This window comes from Squalius cephalus, assembly GCF_949319135.1.
Source record: "Squalius cephalus genome assembly, chromosome: 4".
In the NCBI taxonomy this organism is placed as follows: domain Eukaryota; kingdom Metazoa; phylum Chordata; class Actinopteri; order Cypriniformes; family Leuciscidae; genus Squalius; species Squalius cephalus.
The window spans coordinates 18595751-18618675 of NC_137125.1; the positions used below are offsets into that span (position 1 = coordinate 18595751).

At 39.5% G+C, this 22925-nt stretch overlaps 1 protein-coding gene across 1 annotated transcript in view; it reads left to right on the forward strand.

Moving 5' to 3' along the window:
• Positions 1–500: 500 nt before the first annotated feature.
• The window catches only part of LOC307157646 (deoxyribonuclease-2-beta-like), a gene marked incomplete at its 5' end in the record, with an annotated part of 35959 nt that continues 13534 nt past the window's right edge, over positions 501–22925 (forward strand). Inside the window, 6 exons of the mRNA XM_079869572.1 lie at positions 501–581; positions 4535–4616; positions 12632–12703; positions 12976–13070; positions 19022–19119; positions 22255–22435. Coding sequence (XP_079725698.1) covers positions 501–581; positions 4535–4616; positions 12632–12703; positions 12976–13070; positions 19022–19119; positions 22255–22435 — 609 coding nt within the window. The remainder of the gene's footprint in view (positions 582–4534; positions 4617–12631; positions 12704–12975; positions 13071–19021; positions 19120–22254; positions 22436–22925) is intronic.

Sequence of the window (22925 nt, forward strand, 5' to 3'; positions counted from 1 at the left end):
CAATCCTCTCTGAATTCGAGTGTACATCCGATGTACACTTGCTGAGACACTATTTCCCACAATCCAACAAGATAAGGCGATAGAGCGCGAATGAAAAATAAATATGGCGGACGGCAACAATGGAGGCGACAACTTTTATAAATGTAATTAACTTTCTATTCATTTAAAAAAACTTTGTAAAGATATTTTGAAGCGAAATGATACAGGTTTATTTGTTGGTACTGTAATTACTTTTTAGACACTTTTAGTGCTGTAACTCTTAAATTTGCAGTTGTACATAACATAAATTGATCGATTGTTTTCATATCTGTTAGTGAACTGCATACACTATTCACCTAACGTTACATCTTAGAAAATAATGTACTGACGAATTTTAATTTGCTTAGGGACAGATGAGGACATACGAGTGTTAATTGTTAATAGGCCTATGTCACGAAAAAATTGATGACCGGAAGTACGTCTTTTAGTAGGGATACGGCTCTTCCGGTTAGCTTTTTACAATGGCGGAGTCCTATAGATACCGCTGGACCAAATCTCTCCGCAACCTGCCTGAAGTCACATATGACGATGTGGTTCGGATGGTAAATGAAAACTCTCAAGTGGAAACGTCAAAACTGAGGAAAGGGTACAAGTTCTTCTGGGAGAAATTCATTTTCAATTACAGAGGTAAGTGTTGTTATAGCTCTAGCCGTTCGCCAGTAAGGTAAACATTTCTATGGTAACAGCGAGTTGGACCAATCAGCAGACGTTGCTGCTACGCTTAGGATTGTGGGTAATGTAGTTTTTTTTTCATAAGATCGCGGATAAAACATGTTTTTCTTAAAACAAGGTTGATTTCATACGAACTTATAGCTTCTACAGGAGCAAAAACCTTCGTTTCACAACCTCATAGCTCGTGGTCAGTCTACCTCGGATGGTTTAGACATTATGGCTGATAATCTAAATCCTTATCGAGAAATACTGTTGACCGGAAGTTCTGAATCCCTACTCCGCGTTCTGGAAGCAGGAAGTGTGACATAGGCCTATAGAACAGCCCATGACCATCTATTTTCTGGGTGGAGAAACGCTGCTCAGCATGGATGGGAGCGAGTCTCCTCAGGAAAAGAAGTTTCGTCAGAATGAAAACGAACAGGATGGAGTACATTTTATGCCTGGTTTACCTCAGGAGTAAGCTGAAGGACAATGACTGGAAACCCCGCGAAAGTAATGTTTAAATAACAGAGTTTTTGAATAAACAAATGTGTTGTGTTTTGTTCTCTTTTATTTTCACATATAAATGTAAAAAGTAAATAAATATGACAAGCAAGTGTTTATTATCTTTTTTATTTTTATCAAATACGTGAAAAATACATGCATACTGTTATGAGGGTGAAGGATGAACCCAATCGCAGACAGTTTGCAGGACACACAAGGTTTATTGGTGACAGAAAACAGGGAAAACAAAACCCACGAGGGGGCAAAACATAGGCAGGGCAAATAAAGAGTAAAAGGGAATATTAGTTTCTGTTCCTTTCAATTTCGAGGGCGTTTTAACTCCTACGGTGGCCGTATTATTCCAAGATTAACATGGCTTCCAGTTCGACTTCGTCCAATTGCGCCTTTAAAACTATCACCTGTGATCCGTCGCAGCACAGATTTATGTTACAAGGTAAACAATACTTTTTCACCATTGACGTGAGGAAAAGTAACGCAAGTTATACTAGAGGTCGTTGTGGCGTTATGCACAACCATGCTATGGTTAGACAAGCAACTATAAAACTTCGAATTTACACAAATAGGCTGAATTACTTGTCGAGAAGAAAGCAGGCAACTTCGGCGTCCGTTTTAAAATCTTTGCTACTCATGAGCTCTTTCCATCTGGGAAAAGTTACTCCAGTATTGACTTTGGTCTTGCTGATTTGCCTGTCGCGTTGACGTTTTAATTCTCTCTTTCGCTTCCTTGGCGACTCTGCTACATGTCCTCGAGAATAGGCGTGATCCTCCATCAGCAATCTTTCAAATCTGCCGGCAGTCGCGAGTAATCTCCCCCTCGCATTCGTCTCTGTGTCATTGAGTGTAAAGCGCGAAAGGCGAAGCTTGAATTTACAGGTATGTCCCTCTTTGGCTAATGTAGTTTCAAGATGGAGGGGCAACATGGCGACCGGCATTCGAACCCCTCACCCGTATGTACTTTAAATGGCAGATTATAAACTTACGAGAATACTTTATTACTTGAAAGAAGTAAATCGTCGCTGTCGGGCGGAAACCTCGTATGTCCAAATTTGGTCAATTTCATATTTTTTCACAAATCGATGCTATTGGTCAGTCCCCATGTGGTTCTGTTATTTTTACAAATTTTTAACCAATCTAAAGTGTTGAAAATAGCTTGAGAGCAAATCTCGTAACTCCATTGGACACTTCAACTGTCTGAGAATCCTCGTAACTCCACCTCTTCTTCACTCCGCGGCGGGATCTCACGCGGCATAATCCGGCATTTTGTCTCCTCAGGATTGAACGTCGCAACGATAAGAAATCCTCGTCGAGCAACACGTAAAGCAAGCCTTAACTCTGATTTTATCTGTGTTAAACTATGATATCAGTTATTGATGTATTTTAAATGTCTACGTATTATAGGCTTATTATTACTAGGCTTATTATACGTGTGCATTGTTTTAAAATGTACTTGAATTGAAATAAATGTTTTGGATACCAGCATTAAATTATTGTTTTTATTATTATTTTACTGACTCGAAGTTGGCACTGTGCATGTAAAATACACCAAGTAAGTTAGCAGGTTTTATTTATGGGAGAAAAAGGGTCTGTCTAACGTTACTGGCGCCAGTAAGCTATCATTGCATAACTCTGTCTGTTTTTTTAGACAATAACGAGTGAAAATAGTTAGGTTAGATACATTTGAGTCGGCTTGTTTTGTTAAAAATCGATTGCTGTAATGCTTTGGTGCAGAAGGAAGCCTGTGAGCCACGGTAAGTTTGCATGCAGATTAGGCAAATTTCCGCCTATTAGACAGCCTATTTACCTCATCGTTTTTTGTTCTGCTTCACGTATAGCTCTTAAACCTTTAAAATAGAGTTTAGGAAGATGTATGTAACCACAGTCGTTAGCTTTGGTAACTATTGAAGCCTTTTCTCTTGTCAAGAGGCTCAACGCGATCGCCGACTTTTTGCGTGCAGATTAATTTCCGCCTATTTTAGACAGCCTATATCTTGGTATTGCGCACTCATATCTCTTAAACGTTTAAAATAGAGTTCAGGAAGATGTATGTAACCACAATCATTAGATTTGAATAGCTCTTAAAGCCTTATCTCTTGTCAAAAGGCTCATCGTGACCGCAGACTTTGATGAACACTGCTGGCAGCAGCGACGTCTGTGTCCGTACCATTCTAATCAATGACAGCGTAACCTCGTATCTCCCTGCTCCCAAGTCACAAAGCTCGTATCTCCGATTAAACATGATTTTGGGGAAATGTTGTGTTAATGTTGGTATACAACAGTATATGATAGCAATATTAGTTATATTACCAACTTTAACGATACAATGTTTAATAATTAATAAAATATGCAGTTTTTTTAATTTCCTGAAAAATAATGGTTTTGGAGATACGAGGATTCCGCCCGACAGCGACGAAATATACATTGATGAGCACATATATTTTTGAAAGAACTAAGTGTTTTTTGCTAAGAATCAACTAAAAAAATTACACAGGTGTAGCTTTAATGAATTTTCAATTTAGATAAATTTTCACTGTTTATAAGAATCTAACTGTAACACTAACCTTAACTTTAAGGCCCGTACACACCGGGACGAATTTCGCGCGATTCGCCGACGTTTAACGCCTCGTGACTAAACAAAGGGCGCCAATGTGAGTGTGCACACCAACGCGAAAAACGCCACGCGTAAAAGCGTAATTTTTTTTTAAACGCCTCGGGTTTGTTTTTTTGGTTTGACGCGCCGCGTCAAAAACTATCCGACCAATGAGATTGGCGCTTTTGCTCACGTGTCTGGAGCTTCTGAAGTTACAGTAAAACACAACTTGGGGGCGCTCAAACACAAAACGGTCTTGCCGAGCACACATACGTAACGAAGATATACGCCAAGTAGTGTCTACACTGCCCATAGACAGACACTGCCGGGAAGAAATGACGAGGAAGATGCAAGGCAAGATGAATGTAGAGCTGCTGGTCTCGTTGGTGTCGGAACATAAAGAACTATATGACAAACGCGACAGCGACTACAAAAATCTTGATAAAAGAGAACTGTTATGGAGTGGTATTGCAGAGTATAGACTGTTATGGAGTGGTATTGCAGAGTATAGACTGTTATGGAGTGGTATTGTATTTCTGTTTTACATTAAGCGCCATCTAATGTCAGGGAATGAATTTGCATGTTCACTCGGCTCATCGTCAGCGAAAATCGCTTGGGTGTGAACACAAAAAACGCGTTGAAAAACGCTGGCGAATAACGCGTGCCGATATTCGTCCCGGTGTGTACGGGCCTTTAAGTGTGGATTTTTTTTTTTTTTTTTTTCTTCACCAGATTGTTGAGTGCCAGATCCTCGAGGCAGAGTTGGAGATCATTGGAGTGACAGACGATGACAGTTTGCTCATCCTTCTGGACAGTGAATTGGAAGATTACACTGTACCAAGTCATTTTTAGTCAGGCAATATTAAGGACTTGGTGCAGCAACTTCCAATTTCATTAAAATTCCGGCACATAAATCATCATGTGCTGAGACTTCAACACCTTGAGCAAGTTCAGACCGTGGATCCAATCGAGGCGGCAGAATCCCTGTGAAACAACACTGAATGAGGCTTAACATTAGTTTGTGTCATGATCATTGACTTTTATTTTGATTATGTTTTTGTTTTCTTAAGTTCTGGTTTTCTTGCTCTGTTTATGCTTTCCTTCGTTTCTGATTGTGTTCACGTTTGTTCCTTTGGTTACGTATTATCTGCATCTGTCTGTCATTATGTTAGCCTTGTATTTATAGTCTAATCCCTGTTATATTTAGTCCCTTGTCAGTTCTTGTTTATGGTAGATGTGTTTGTTTTCTATTTCTAAGTGTTCTCGTAGGATGTATTATTAAAGACTGTTTATTCTAATCTCTTGTTGTACGCTTCTTTGCATTCCCCCCATTACATTAAAGTTTGTTTGTTTTTAAAAACTAAAACGAAAGAGAGACATGGACAAACAAATCGGATCTGAACAGTTGCGATACACAGTGTGGACGTCAATAATTTTAGATTCCAATCGCATACACAAATAATCAAATTTGGACTTATGAGAGAGACAGAAGTGAACATAGCCTAAAGTTGATGATACACTGGGCAACTTTTTGAGCAATGTTTCTGGGTAGTGTTGCTGTCAATGGGCAACCAGGTGAGAGACAGTGCCCACGACCCATCTAAATTATCCAGATAGAAATTTCCCAGCAACACTGATCAAAAAGTTTCTGCAACAATGCTCAAAAAACACATGATTACAAATGTGATATTCATTTGATACAACAGCTCGATAAACAATTATTTAATATTAAGTAACTAACATTTTAGACTAGGGCTGTAGTCAAGACCACCTTTGTCGAGTCCAAGACAAGTCCAAGACCGGGACTAGTCGAGTCCAAGTGAAGACCGAGTCCAAAAAGGTTCGAGTCCGAGTCAAGACCGAGTCCAAAAAGGTTCGAGTCCGAGTCAAGACCGAGTCCAGGACAGGAAAAAAAAAGTCTGCTAAAAATTAAAGCCTATAGAAATTAAATCATTATGTAATAATTAAAAAATTAATGATTTTAATTGTATTTAAAATAATTGACTAATTCAAAGAACAAAAAAAAAAAAAAAAATGATTATAGCCTATAAGCCTAAAGGAGCACACACATTCGTTTCGACTGTATGATCAGCCTGTCAATACACGCAATGTCAACCAGTTAAACTGCATGAGGGAGGGTCGAGCCAACACACACACACACACACACACACACACACACACACACACACTAGAGATGCGGATAAACCGCGGATCGGACTAATGACGAGACGAAAAATAATATTTTAATTAAATTCGGGTGGGTGGCGGTTGGTAAGAAAAAGAAGGTAAGAAAAAAGTCGGAAAACTTTGCCCATTAATTAGATCATCTAGATGTGCAAGGCAAGCAGGCAAGTTTTCGGTTTGTTATGGACAATTAAAAATGTGAATATTCACGTTGCACTAGCGGTGGACTTTAGGCGAGTTTATTTAAACATTTATTTTTTAAAGAGCCGTTTGCGAGTCAAAACAGCCGGCTCTTTTCAGTGAGCTGAGTCAAACGAGCCGGCTCACGAAAAAGAGCCGAAATGCCCATCGCTAGTTATTAGGTGGCCGCTGGCCAGTGTTTCACTTTCCCTCCAATAATATTTTGTTTTAATATCGCGGCGACGTATGTGTGCTTACTGGGAACATTATAAAGACACCTGGACTCGGTCGAGACCTAAAGCCATATTTGGCAAGACCAGTGGCCGAGACCGAGACAAGTCCGAGTCCGAATTACAGCGAGTCCGAGACAAGTCCGAGACCATAGAAAAACGGTCTCGAGTCTGGACTCGAGACCATAGAAAAACGGACTCGAGTACTACAGCCCTATTTTAGACACAAGGAAACTAAAATAATTGCATAAAAATACAAAGCGACAGCACTGTTTGCTTTCTGGGCAGCACATTGGTGTTTCATTACTGAATGAATCAATGACTCGCTGCTTCGTTCATGAATAAATAAGCCGTTTGAATGAATCGGTTGAATCTCAATGACTCACTCAATAAAAGTGATATTTTTATTAGTGATAATAAAAGTCACTCAATGAAGTTTAATTTTAAAGTATAGTTTACATTTTTATTTCATAAATAAATATTCAACATTATATTTAAAACAAACATTATGAATGAATTATGCTATTCCAGATGCTGTATTCACTCAGCATTGCAAAGATTAATTTTGATACTGAATTCCTCAGCTCTATTGTGTCTTGTTTCTCTAATTTACATTTTTTATTAAATGTAAGAATTTGATTCATAACAAAAGATGATGCATACATCTAGCACAGCATTCCCAGAATGGTTGAAGCTTTTATGATAGCAATTTTTTGTAGCAAGTGTAGCATAAAATAAATCATTTGTAGTAGCTCAACTATAATTTGAGTAACTCACTTAATTTGGATTTAACTATCTAATATTTTGTATCTATCTATAGATATCTAATCTATCTGTCTGTCTATTTCTAATCTATCTATCTATCTATCTATCTATCTATCTATCTATCTATCTATCTATCTATCTATCTATCTATTTATCTATCTATCTATCAACTACTTTAAACTTCAAACTACTTTAAACTATCTGGTCCGGCTTTCTCAAGCCAACTTAAAGTTTGTCTCGACAAACTTTTTAATCTAGTTGTAATTACATTATGAATTTCTGTGAATGCACATATGGTAAGACACATGCAGTATAAGCTCAGGGTACAGTATAAGCTCAGCTAACACGCTAATGAGATAGCTGGATGCTATGCTACAATGTAAGCTAACAAAAAAAAAACACTAAGAATGAGAAATGTTTATATAAAATCTATAGCTTTGGTTATATACTAGTATATGAAGCATACAAGTTAAAATACATTAATGGTCATTATAACGTAGTTCAAACGACTTTTGATTTTGAAAGTGATTTTGTCTGATTTGTAACCAGGCACTAAAGTGATTATCCATTAAATGAGTTTGCAATCGGCTTGCTCGGGTCCTAAGCTGGGACTCATCTCTTCACCACACCGGCACTCAGGGTGACGGGCCTCCAGGCGAATCCTCTATGGTCTCTACAGGAACATCTTGAGGCCGAGAGAGTTTGAATCAAACGCTGGTATCGCGGAGTATCATCTAGAAATAGCATTATCGTTCTTCTGGGAGTAGATTATGAGGAATACACAGTTCCAGATGCACCGAAGACCTTTGCTTATCATCATTAGCTTGTCTGAAGTCAACGGGGAGCTGCACTTCCTCACAGATGACTTTAATGCTTTTACAGGATCGTCTGAGCTGTTAACAGAGGCTACTATCTCTCAGCTGCCTTTGAATTTAGAAGTAACTCACAAATGTTGAAAGGACTTCTGTTGATAATGAAATGTAATTTTAGTTTGACTTGATGGCAATGATGAAGTTCTAAAAAAACACAGTAGCTTTAGTTTCTGTTAATGTATATGTAATTTAAAATACTTTAAATAGTTTTTATGTACAATTCATACATTTTATTATTTTATCCTGGAAGACTGAAAACGGTGTAATAATGCGGTTCATGGATTCGATCTAAACAGGCTATGAAAATGTGACCTTGGAATATAAATCTGACGGCACGCACTTATCACACTGTTGGATTGACTATGTTTACTTAGTTTACTTCTGTTGGCGGTAAAGAAGATCAAAACAGACTAGCGCGCGAGCCGACCGCATCACCACCACTACCACCTCTCTCTCTCTCATCAGAGATGACGTTTCACGGCTAAATCAAATAAACAATCGGAGGAGAGCCCTTCTAGCCAATCAGAGGCGAAAAAGGCGGTACCTTCTCCTACCATCCTGGGGAAAAAAATATCGCACGCAGGAATGGCGCTTTTGGGGGATTTAAAAATTCAGTCGCATACTGTGACGTCCTGCCGCGACGCGGGAATGGACGGAACGGAACGAATTAGGAATCGTTAGTGGAATCGTTCACGTGTGGACGTACGATTCCGATGGATCGGAACGTTTGGAACCGGTTCCAAACCGGAACCTGGAACCGATTCCCAAGCCTAGCTGCGTTCCAGTCCAAAATAGTCATCCTTCACTCGCTAACTTCCCTCTGTCTCGTTCACTCGGATGTACGTCATTGCTTACGTTGCACGAGGCCCACTACTTGCGGAAACTGTAATGGGCTGAATTGGAACGTCCTAAGCCCTTGATCACTTGGAATCAGCTATAGAGTTGATTTATTATTTACTATTTTTCCCTTTAAGAATTTGTTTAATGCAGCATCCAAATGTGTTTGGGTTGTTTTAAATAATATATATATATAATTCATTAATATATCATAGAGTTGTTTGTTGTGGTGGTGATTAGACGAGATCTGTGGTGACGTCACAATCATACTGCATTGTGGGACATATAGGTGCCTGAAGTATGAAGTTTTCGGTCAAAATCGAGGGAACGAGGGTCTGTCCATAAACTCCCAACTCACACCCTTTTTCTTTCTCAAATGATGTGACATCAAAATCAACATGGAACAAGTGAGGTAACTTTTGGCACAATCCAGAAATTTGCATATAGCACCTTTCAACAACAACGTCAATTGTATTTGTATAGCACCTTTCATTACAAGTTAACCCAAAGTGCTTTACATTAAAACAGCATGAATAGAAAAAAATACAATAAACAAAAGACAATCAACAAAAACAAACAAGAACATACATGTGCAGACATATACATTTATACACATTAACGCTGACATTTCAACAAGGAAATTCTTAAAAACTGACTTTTGCTGCCTGCCTGCGGATTGTCTCTTAGTTGTTTTCTGAATAATGTATATAAGTCAGGACACCCCTATGTTAAATTCCCATAGAGGCAGGCAGATTTTTATTTTTAAAGGCCAGTTACTTCATGGACCCAGGATACTATGCATCCTGATAAAGTTCCCTTGGCCTTTGGAATTAAAATAGCCCCACATCATCACATAGCCTTCACCATACCTAGAGATTGGCATGGGGTACTTTCCATAAGATCATCTCTCAATGCAAATCAAACCAGCTATTAGGCTAACTGAAATAAAACCATGCCAATCTCTAGGTATGGTGAAGGCTGTGATGATGTGGGGCTATTTTAATTCCAAAGGCCAAGGGAACTTTATCAGGATGCATAGTATCCTGGATCCATGAAGTAACTGGCCTTTAAAAATAAAAATCTGCCTGCCTCTATGGGAATTTAACATAGGGGTGTCCAAACTTATGCACCCTGTATTTTAAGGAAGAACATTTATTTATTTACGATACATTATTCATTCACAAAGAAAATTGGTGTCCTTAAAGGTTGGACTTTTCCTAATTTTTTAAATTAAGGCATTAAGTTCAGTTTCCAAAAGATGATTTTTTATTCCTCGTTTTAGTCAACTTTAGTATGGGTGTCTAAACTTATGCATAGCACTGTATGTTTATATTATTATTATTATATTATGGTATGATAGCCCAGGGACTACAAGTGGAAATTAGCAATTGTTGCTATAACCTGGCCCAAGACATATTCTCTTGTTTAACAAGTTTAAAGTTTATTTGTGCATTGTTCCTGTTTCAAATCATTCAATTTCCATTCCAGTATGCTGAACTATTCTATTAAACTATCCAACATTATGTAAAGAACATTGACTGTATTTCCATCTGAAGCAGAATTAAAATGAAATAAACACTGTGAGATGAAACCACAATTGAATTCACATCTTCAATACATTTCAATGCTTCTGATTGCTTGTTTGTAATTATTAAAGTTTAAAAAAATAAATGGGTTTACTTGTTATGAAAGGTGCTATACAAATAAAATTTACGGTGTTGTTGAAAGGTGCTATATGCAAATTTCTGGATTGTGCCAAAAGTTACCTTCCTTGATAATTTTGTTGTTACATTCAGAGAAAGGGTGTGAGTTTAACAAGAAGTAAGGGACCGTTCGGTATTTATGGAAGGGGCCACCGGAGGAAAATAGGGGAGGGTCATGTCTTTTTATTCTTTGTTGAGGGGAGGGTCATCCAATTTTTTTTAGTCTAGGGGGAGGGTCACCCAACTTTTATATTCATGAAAACAGCAACATTTCAAAGTGGCTTGTTTGGTGCTATTTTTTTCCATTTAGATCGATGTTGATCTCGCGTTATCAGCCCCCCTTCGATATCAGATGGGTCTGACCCAACAAAAATCCAGTTTGGCGCTGTTTGACAGTGCGCGCGCACTTCAGTTCGCGCTTAGAAAAAGTGCATCATGTCAGAACAGAATGCCAATGAAATGTTTACCCGGCAAAGCTTTAAAGCACGAGCAAATAATGAACTTTTGTGATTGCGAATAAGTGCACAGTGTCCTGTGAGTGTAACTCTACCACTGCATTAACATGTTGTGAACGTAGGCCTACGTCGAGTTTTACAGTATTGGGACTGAGGCGCATACTAGGCTACCATATTTTAGTTTCCATTCTTATTTTGTTTCCACGATGTGTAAGATGTAGGGCTACCACATCTTTAAATTACTATTAGATTTATTTAAGTTAACATAAATACGTAGACCTACACCACAAAAACTAGTTGAGGATAAATTCGTTAAACTTGGGCCATTCCAGTGTTATGGACGTGACATTTGCAGTCAATACGTGAAATATAAATTCTCAGAAAATGCATTTAATACCAATATTTTGAAACGTCTGAAAGGAGTCAAGACATTAGAAAAATATCAGTCTACACGCGTTTTATATTTAATATGAAGGAAATACACATGTGACGTGACACAAAAAAATCTTTAACTTTTAGGTGGCAAAATATTTTTTAGTAATTCTATAAATTACACTGTGCAAACCAAAAGATATATACCCACTGGATGAATAACGATCGGCCTCCACAGAACATAAAATATTATATTATTTTTATTTTATTTTTCGTGGTCGCATTTATGTAAAAAAAAAAAAAAAAACTATGTTACGGGCATGACAGTTCTCCATTATGGACATGACTGCTCTGAAAGCGACTTTAAAAATTTCACAGAGACCTCAAACAGAAAGCACAAAGCCTTTCTTTAAAGTGAATTTCGTTTTTTTATTAATTGTATCTTAATTTTAATCAATGTTTTATCTGGATTTAAATAGCCTAAGAAGTAAATATAGTAGAAAATAGATAATCATGACACGGAGGCGCGGGCGAGAACTGGACCTCACAGACCTGAGAAATATATAGAAAGCTTGAAATGTCTACTTTTAAACAGAACAATTCAAAATGAAGGGAAACAGACTGCTTTCTGCTTAGGAAATGTGCATTTCTCTGGCGCGTTCTGAGAAGATTGCGACGCATCGTCAACTTCATCTTTGCAGTCGACACAGAAAACACGTGTTTATTAATAAACAATTAAAATGTCTCCTTGCTATATTTGACATATTCATAATCATTACTATTGCTGGTTCTTTGTGACAGCATTTAGATGCTTTGTTGGCAGCGCCACCCACATGTTGAACGCGTCACACCGCATCAGCACCGAAAACATGATTTTTTTCAAATCTAAAATCAAAAATCGTGATACGAACCGAATCGTAGGTTTGGTCTATCGTTACAGCCATAGTAAGATGAGAAAGCAAGAGTTTATGGTTTTAAAAAACAAACAAACAATGGCTATCTGAACATCTTTGCCAAGCGCAGTACAGCTAATCAATAAATTATCGGGGAGGGTCATGCCTTTTTTCACAATCATTTTGGAGGGTCATAGAAAAATATATTGCTGGCGAAGGGAGGGTCATGTCTTTTTTGACAACAGATCTCAAAACTCCTCCGGTGGCCCCTTAAATAAAAAACGAACAGTCCATAAAGGGAGTTTACTTACTGTAATTTCCAAACCATGTGACCGCAGAGCGTCCTCCTCCCCCTCTGCAGATATATAAACTGCTCTCTGCCTCCTCTGCATCACAGACCAACAACACAGGTAAGAACACTGAAATGAAAAGAGCTGAATTTAAATTAAGAACTGTTTCTTAGATTGCGTCAATGTTTTTACTCAGAATCCGATAATTAAAACTGAACATTTTTCTTATGTCATCTTTAAAAAAGGACCATATCTGTGTTTTTTTGTGATTTAGCAAAGTGACCATGAATCATCTTTCAGTTTTTAGATGTATTTTATTAATATATTTGACATAACTAATAGCTGAAGATGCTATATTACCTTCATATGATTCATTATTTTCTTTCTTCCAGACAGTGTCCGTAGTCACCCCGTCACCAAGCTTCAGGAACTTCAGATCCATTTCTCTGGACCTCTTCCTGGGTTGACCAGGACTTTAAAAACACAGGTATGGATCACAGGTTGGATCAAGTCTGTCTTCATGTTTAATAGACGTCCATTGATGTGAAATGTTTAATGATGTACTCTTTAATATTTGCCATATGGAATAATGTGATATGCTATATGTATAAATATGCATAATATCCAGTCAGTTTCACTCAAATCTGAAATTAAAAGCACCACAAACACAAACAGCAGCCAGGAGTTTACAATAAAGATGTTTACTAGAGGAGCCTGGTTAGCTCAGCTGGTAGAGGGCGCGCCCCATGTACAGAGGCTCGTTCCTCGTCGCAGTGGGTTCAATTCTGACCTGCGACCCTTTGCTGCATGTCTTTCCCCCTCTCTCTCCCCTTTCAAATCTAATCTGTCCTGTCAAATAAAGGCCTAAAAATGCCACACACAAAAAAAGTTAACTACAGATGTAACTGTGTGAATGAATGAAGTCATGTTAAAAAAAATACCAACTGTGAATTTATCAAAAACTGATGAATGTCTGGTACTAAAGTAAGGATTTTTAAATGTAACACATTGACTATCAGGTTCCTCACTAATTAATTACTTTAAAGTGCCCATATTATGACAAAATCACCTTTTCTGGGATTTGGGGTATTTTGTGTCTCTGGTGCTTCCACACACATACACAAACTTTGATAAAAATCATCCATGCTGTTTTGAGTGAGATACAGTTTCTGAATGTGTCCTGCCTTCAGTCTCCTGGTGAGCTGGTTAAAATCGGCACGGCTTTCTACGTCACTAGCCGAGACGCCTAGGGGGCTAACCGTTAGCATGCTAGCTTGTTCTCAATGGCAAAACACTGCTAAAACACACACAAATTCACCCTAATCTCCAAAATAAATTGTATAGAACTACTTCCATGTCCCTGTTCTGCAGGTATTCCTCGCTAAGTGTGAAGTGCGCCCTCCTTTAGAAGAAGTTTCCCGGCTAATCCTGCCTTGTACTGACTGAAGTTGGAGAAACAGCTAGCTAGTAATTGTGAGCTTACCTAGTTACTGAGCATGTGTGACTCCAAAAAAGATGTTACAGAAGTGAGAGGTCTCACTCTGTAGCTAAAACAAAGACCAGGGGCCTGTTGCACAAAAGTAGAATGAAGATATCCAGGATAACTGAAAAAGCGCAGCTTGACTTAGTGTGATCCACTCATCGCGGCTTAATCAGTTGCACGTTTGCCGACCAGGATAAGTAGGTGAAGCTATGTCAAGCCAGGAGTAGATAGCTGGGATAAGTGCACGTTCACGGATTTCTTAAATAGACCACGGTATCGATCACAGATTTACTGATGCAGAAATGGAGAATACGCGTGTGGCACATGTTTCACCCGCTGAGCAGCAACTAATTATGGAAAGTTATGAGGAGGTGAAGCATATAATATGCAGAAAAGGAAAATACGGCTGTTGTTATCAAATGGAGAGAAAAAGACTTACAGACAATAGCGGACTGACTGAATGGGTATGGATTTAAAAAAATCTTACTAGTCACTCCACATTTTTACAAAGTTGTACATTCTGTTTTAATTGCTTTAATATGCTTGTTTTATCTGTTGGTTTTATTGCTGTATCTGTTTTTATGTGCTAAATGTGCTGGTTTTACTGTAAAGTGTCTTTTAGCCTACCATGTAAAGCACTGTATAAATTAAATGTATTATTATTTAGCCTACTTTGCTGTTATGAGGAAGCAGGGAATGTGGACCCAAACGCAGAGGAAGGCAGGCAGGCAGGAGGTGGTTGACCTCGAGGATTTATTATAACAAAAAGCGGCAGTACAGAGACCGGAAACTCACAAAAGAAACCGATGGGAAAAACACTGGCACACACAGGAACAGGCACAGGGAAACGACACAAGTCACGGGGAAGGACACAAGTCACAGGGGAGAACACAAGGGCACGGATACAAACTGAACAGGCATGGACACAAAACGATCTGACAAAAGACAAAAGGAACACAGAGGCTAAATACATGAGGTAATTAACAAATGAGGGACAGGTGATACAACAGGTGAAACACATCAGGGCGGGGCAGGACAATCAACAAAGGTGGGAAAACACCGAAAGTAAAGCTAGACATGACAAGACAGAAAGCAGACTATCAAAATAAAACAGGAAACAGGAACACAGACAGAAAACATGAGGACAACTAAACACAGAAACGTGACACAACACAGGACACAGTCAAGAGGGGATAAACTCAATAAACAGGAAGAAAACTAAACAGAAATCTACAAAACCGGATACAGACAACAGAAATGAACCAACAGGTAACAGAAACGGAACAAAATGCAAAGCAAAACACTGAAACCATAACACTTTGCCATAAAAGTGAGCAGAGGGAATTAATGTTCCTTGGGAAATTTACCAGGCTGATAATCGGCCATGGGACAGTCTGGCGAGGTCAGTGACTCAAATCTGTTCGGTGTGTCCCGTGCCGTCGTCAGTCTGGGGGGCTGTCAGCGTTCATTTTGGCCGACCTGACGTGTTCAGTCGGCAGCAGGGCCGTCGGGACTCACCTGGAAATGACAAGCTGGATGAGCGTGACTAGAGTCTCTCAAAATCTGATGAAAATCTATTAAACTGACCTTTGTTGATCTGAAATGAAGACAGATTCAGACACTGCACGGCCTATTTCTCTCTTCAAATGTTTTCAGAAACACGTTTCAGTGAACTATTTTAGTACAATATGAGATCGGATTTTGAACGGCCGCCATGACAGTCTGGCTTTGAATTTCCGGAGAAAACGAACCCATGTGACGCGTTCGTCCAATCAGCTGCCGGTTTTCATTTCTTGGGCAACATTACAGATTAGCGCCGCCTGCTGTTATAGAGATGTATTACGTCTCGTCTCCTCTCGTCTTTTTGGTCTGTACTGGCGCTTTTCCACTGCATGGTACGGTACGGTTCGGCTCGGTACCGTTCGACTCGGCGCGGAACGGTTCGGCTCGCTTCGCTTTTCCACTGCGTGGTACGACTCGGTACGGCACGGTTCGGTTCGCTTTAGCTCGGTTGCTTTTCCATTGCAGTATAAAAGCGTGCCGTACCGAACCGAGCCGTACCGTACCATGCAGTGGAAAAGCGCCATTAGTACCGCTATAAACTGGGTGGGACTGATCGTTATAGTTGCCGCCTCTACTGCCATGACATCATCGTAAACGCGCCACATTTCAAACGCACAACACAGGGGATGGTGCTCTTGATTCTCGGCATATGTGGATGTTTTTAAATTAAATTAAACGTTCTTATAATGGTTTACTATATGGAAGGAAAATTCTTAACGTGTAATTAAACGTTGCGTTCATATTCTGGGCTCATCTGATTTTTTGTACATAGCATAGCCTACTTTGTTATGATTTTAGTATCATAATGATAAATAAATGCACGCACAATTATCCGTGAACTTGATTTGAACAAATGCCTTTCAACTTGTGTGTGCAAAATTCTGAATTAAATGAATGTGCAGCAATCTTTACAAATAGAGAGTCTAGGCCTAATGTAGCCTACTGTTTTAGCCTACTGCCATTAAAAAAGCGCATTTAGTTAATGTTATGTTATTTTTTTCCATCTGCCTATGTTGATTATGAAAAGTGAACAGCACGAGTAGAGAGACATGGAGCGAGTCAGACATAATTTTGACCACTTCATTAAGTTTTGTTTTGTAGAAAGCATTTCTTTAAAGTGAATTTCGTTTTGTATAAATTGTATCTTAATTTTAATAATTTTTTTATCAAACAATTGCCTGGATTGAATAAGATGCAAAATAGACAATTTAATCATTGAGGCACCCGAGCGGTCACTTGCATTGTACGTTAACTGGAGCGCATCTCATCCTCAAATACACAAAGCTTGAAATGTCTTTAAACGAAATAATTCAAAACAAAAAGAAATAGGCTACTCTCTTATGTAATCCAATATGTGCATTTCTCTCTATAGGCGCGTTTATTACGAATATGGCGATCGTCAACTTCATCTTTGCCATGCACAGACACTGACAGAAAACACTATTTTATAAATAAAAATCAGTGCACGCGTTTTAATAAAATTAAAACTTTAATTGTGATCATTAAAATAGCCTAATTGAATATTAAATATTTTGTGGCCAAGTTTTGCTCATTTATTAATAGTATAGCCTATATATAGGCTATATATAGGCCTAATTTGATTAAATTGAACAAGCCAAAATTCAGCATTCAATCAAATATTCAAAAAGACTTAATAATAATGTTATTTCAACATAATATCTCGTTATTTCGACATAATGTGTGTGCAACAAGCAAGATGTGCGTTTGTAAATCCGGGGACGCGTGCACTGATTTTTATTTATATAGTGTTTTCTGTCAGTGTCTGGCAAAGATGAAGTTGACGATCGCCATATTCGTAGTAAACGCGCCTATAGAGAGAAATAACATTATTATTAAGTCTTTTTGAATATTTGATTGAATGCTGAATTTTGCGCTGTTCAATTTAATAAAATTAAAACTTTAATTGTGATCATTAAAATAATTGAATTTTAAATATTTTGTGGCCAAGTTTTGCTCATTTATTAATAATATATATATATATATATATATATATATATATATATACACACACACATATGTGTGTGTGTGCCCTCAGAAACTACAGCGTTGGCTGTTGTCTACTGGCTATTTAAATCTAGCGGGTTTGTCTCGTGCATGGTCTCGTGTCGCAAATACAATGACACTGGTAGTGACGATTCTGTCTGACCAATCAGTGATCTTCAGTGTTTTCACGTCACATTTTAGTATCGGTACGGTACGCTTGGAACCTCAACAGAGGTGGTACCATTTAAAGCGAGCCGAAGCGAGCCGTACCGTACCGTACCATGCAGTGGAAATGCGCCATAAGTGAGCCGTACCGAACCGAGCCATACCGTACCATGCAGTGGAAAAGCGCCAAAGCGTGCCGTACCGAACCGAGCCGTACCGTACCATGCAGTGGAAAAGCGCCATACTATGGCAGTTTTTTGGACCTCGGGGACGCGACTGATCATATCGACGGGGTTTTCTGTCAACGGTCGGCCATCAGCTATATGTGTCTACACCTTAAGGACTATAATTTCAAACCCTTATTCATAATGCGAGAATATGTTTTACAACCATATGCTCAAATCTCTATGAGCTATGTCTAATTCTAAATATCTTTCTACAATTAATGTTCATACAGAACATGACTGTGCGAAAAATAAGTAAGTGACTTCAATACACACTGTAAGCATATCTGTAAAACAATGTAGCCTATTATTCAAGTTTTTTTATTCTCACTCCCAAGCTCGAAGATGACAAGTGACAGCACCAAAATAAAATGATTAAGAAGCTTTGAACACATTCTCGCTCCCATCTCGTAAAATACGGACGTTTGGTCGGGTGCCATAGTCGTCATTATTGACGCTAAAAGTCTCCACCGCTGCACGGTGTGGGAGGATCAAGGATTAATCTTAGCCTGCCTGTTAGCCTGCTCTGGACCAGGCTAGCTGCAAAGAATACATCTCTATGGTTACTTGGCTGGGTTTAATTCAACCTGCTTTTGTGCAACCAAGTCAAAGCTAAATTCATCCAGGATAACTTAAAAATCCCGGCTTAATCCCTTATCCTGGTTTTGTGCAACAGGCCCCTGAACACAGGGTGAAAAGAGGAGCTGCACAAATGTACAGTACAACAAAAATATGGTGTTTTTTGAAAATTAAACCATGTAAACCTAGTCTGATACAACCTCAAAATACAATTATGAACCTGAAAATGAGCATAATATGGGCGCTTTAAAACCTTTTGTAATAGCGATAACAAAAACAGGATGATGTGAACTCGAAGCCCAGTGAATGTAGCGTTGTAACTGTTTAATGTAATTGTGTGTTTTAGGGAGTTATGTGGAGGGTTTTCCTGATGGTCAGTGAATGTGGCAGTGTAACTGTTGCTGTAATTGTGTGTTTTAGGGAGTTATGTGGAGGATTTTCCTGACGATCTGTCTGCTCTGCTGGAGCGCTGACGGAAAAGTGAGATGCAGAAACGAAAAGGATGAACCAGTGGACTGGTGAGACAACACTCAACAACTATAGATTAATTCTTTGTCTGTATTTCTTCATGTTTTACAAAGAGTTTAACCTGAGCCAGGCCAATGATAGCAATGATATCACATCTATACAGGGTTAGAAGTTTACTACCATTAAAAAATGATAATATATACGTATGTACTGTGTGTATACATATATATACACACAGTACATATATATATATGGGCTGTCAAACGATATTTTTTTTTAATCACGATTAATCGCTGAATTTCTATAGTTATTAATCGCATTTTTATCACATGTTTAAATTTGTATTATTTTGCATTTCAGAACTGTTTTTAAGTACATATTAACAATGGAAAGCAATTCTTACCAGTGTATCTTGATTGGGAATCAAATGAATGCAAAGAAAGTTACTTTATGAACTTGACTTAAGATTTGTATTTGTTTAATATTTATTTACTGTAAACAAAAGAAAAATGTGTGAATCTGTCATTATTGCACAATTCCTCCAAGTACCCAACAAAAAAACTAAAAATCCCTACCGTTACCAGAATCCGTATAGTGTTTAGTAACTCCTAAATCATTTTGATTACTCACTGACGTCCAGTGATCACCGGTTAATGAGACAGCTTTTGCAGCACAGCAGCAATTCCAGTGTGGCTGTTTTCTCCGTGGAGTACTGGCTGTGTGTGCATGGGGCTGCTGGCCCCCTCGACGGCAATGACATGGGTCAGATTGCCAACCGTAGTACTTCTTTAAGACAAGAGTCTTCTACGATGCTGACAGGTCTGCAGTTAGTTGCCACCTATTTCGCAAGAGCTGTAGTAATTTTTTTGGATTTGGTTTTACCCACAGGATCTGTCAGTTCTTTACTCGTATAGGCTGATGAATCAGTATGGCTGACTTCTTGAAAAGGTTTATGTTCTTAAAGATGTTCCCACCAAATTTCTTGAACATCAAACAACTTTTTTCTAAACCTGGCCTGCATTTCTCCAACAGAAACCCTGTTCACCAACTGCTCCAAACAGCTCTATTGTAGTCCAGCCTTTACTTCAGAGACAAACGTGGGTCACTTTGTAACACACGTTATAATGCTCGCCTAGCTGCTAGCATGGCACGCCCTCATACTCTGCTTCTGACTGGCTAGTAGTCCTTACCTAGGTACTGTCAGGGCCCTCATACTCTGCTCCTGACTGGCTAGTAGTCCTTACCTAGGTACTGTCAGGGCACGCCCTCATACTCTGCTTCTGACTGGCTAGTAGTCCTTACCTAGGTACTGTCAGGGCCCTCATACTCTGCTCCTGACTGGCTAGTAGTCCTTACCTAGGTACTGTCAGGGCACGCCCTCATACTCTGCTTCTGACTGGCTAGTAGTCCTTACCTAGGTACTGTCAGGGCCCTCATACTCTGCTCCTGACTGGCTAGTAGTCCTTACCTAGGTACTGTCAGGGCCCTCATACTCTGCTCCTGACTGGCTAGTAGTCCTTACCTAGGTACTGTCAGGGCCCTCATACTCTGCTCCTGACTGGCTAGTAGTCCTTACCTAGGTACTGTCAGGGCCCTCATACTCTGCTCCTGACTGGCTAGTAGTCCTTACCTAGGTACTGTCAGGGCACGCCCTCATACTCTGCTTCTGACTGGCTAGTAGTCCTTACCTAGGTACTGTCAGGGCCCTCATACTCTGCTCCTGACTGGCTAGTAGTCCTTACCTAGGTACTGTCAGGGCACGCCCTCATACTCTGCTTCTGACTGGCTAGTAGTCCTTACCTAGGTACTGTCAGGGCCCTCATACTCTGCTCCTGACTGGCTAGTAGTCCTTACCTAGGTACTGTCAGGGCACGCCCTCATACATAGAGGTTAAAGAAGTTACACAGCTAAGCAACCGATAAACAAATACCGACTAGCTAGACAGAAGAGCAGTTCACCTTGACGCGGACACTGCTTTCAAACTGTGTAACAACAAGGTAAAACTTCTTGCGAAGTACTTACTCAGCAAGTCCAGACTGGGTCGGGAACTACGATCGGTGACGTAGTACTTAACGGTCCGTCTGTGAATTGTTTAGCAGATAACCAACCAAGATAGCCGAGAAGCGCTGAGGGAGCTTAGTATAGTTTCTTCATGGTGATTATATGAGGGGGCGCGGCCCTAGCACAGTTCGACCTGTCTTTCACGGACAGACGTGCTGTCAGTGACAGTGAAACACCGCTTGAAGTTAGAAAAAGAACTGTCCTTAAAGGAACACGCCGACTTATTGGGACTTTATCTTATTCACAGTAACCCCCAGAGTTAGACTAGTCCATACATACCCTTCTCATCTCAGTGCGTGCTGTAACACTGTCTGACGGCTCCAGCATTAGCTTAGCCTAGCGCAGATCCTGCAGGTAACTGGTTCCAACTAGCCTACTGCTCCGAATTGTGACAAAAGTGACAAAATAACACCAACATGTTCCTATTTACATGTTGTGATTTGTAGAGTCACAGCGTGTACAAAAAACAACGTAACATGAGACACAGCCATCTTCTAACAGTAAACAAACCGGGAACTATATTCTCAGACAGGCTTGCTGCGAGCATATCACTCCGCCCAAGTACTATATTCTTCCACCTGAGAATATAGTTCCCGGTTTGTTTACGGTTAGAAGATGGCTGTGCCTCATGTTACGGTGTTTTTTGTACACGCTGTGACTCTACAAATCACAACATATAAATAGGAACATGTTGGTGTTATTTTGTCACTTATTGGGAGCAGTAGGATTACTGGAACCATTCACCTGCCTGTTCTGTGATGGGCTGATGCCGCTGGAGCCGTCAGACAGCATTACAGCACGCACTGAGATGAGAAGGTTATGTATGGACTTGTCTTACTCTGGGGGTTACGGTGAATAAGCTAAATTCCCAATAAGTCGGTGTGTTCCTTTAAGAGGTTTGACCGTCTGTGCAGCATAGGACAAGGTGTCCTCACGTCACTAAAGCCTTCAAATGCTGCTGCTGTAGCTTTGCTTTATCTGCACCAATGCTACTGCGTGGTACACAAGACAAACAAAGGCTCAACAAACTTTTAGATATTTAAATTATTATTATTATTATTATTATTATTATTAGTCTCTGTCCTCTCTGCACATTGATGTTTCTCTTCTCTACTTATCATCAGGTACATCATGTACAAGGCACCCGGACTGCAAGAAACCTACACTAATGGTTTAGAATATATTTACATTGATTCAAAAGGGAAGAAGAAGCAGACCTCTACAGATCACAATAAGCTCATCGACGATCCTAACGGTGTCCTGGCAAACACCCTGAAGCCCATTTTTAAACTAACCAAAGACATGGTGAGACTCATGTTTAAACTGCAGCTCTGTTTCTATTTTGATAAAAATGAAACCATGACTCAAACTGATGGATAGATATTATGGTCTGTACTAATTATAATAGGGAAAACGATTTTCTGAGCTTCGAACTTCAGTGACAGTGGCAACCAACTTGTCCGACTGCACTTGAAGGCAGCTTCATATCACACAAAAAAGATTGTGAAAGCGAGAGATAAGAGTCACCTGTTGTTACACTCCTGGGGGGTTCAGTGCTAGCTGTGTGTGTGTGTGTGTGTGTGTGTGTGTGCGTGTGTGTGTGTGTGTGCGTGTGCGTGCGTGTGTGTTTGTGTGTGTTTGTGTGTGTGTGAATGAATGCTCAGCCAGCCGGTGCCTGACTGAGTTGCCATTATGCACGGCTGTAACTACCGTGTTACTATGTTAACCTTCATCAGATCCCCTGAAAACGCCCCCTGGCTGCTACAGTAGTGGTTAACAGACCATGGTTGATCTG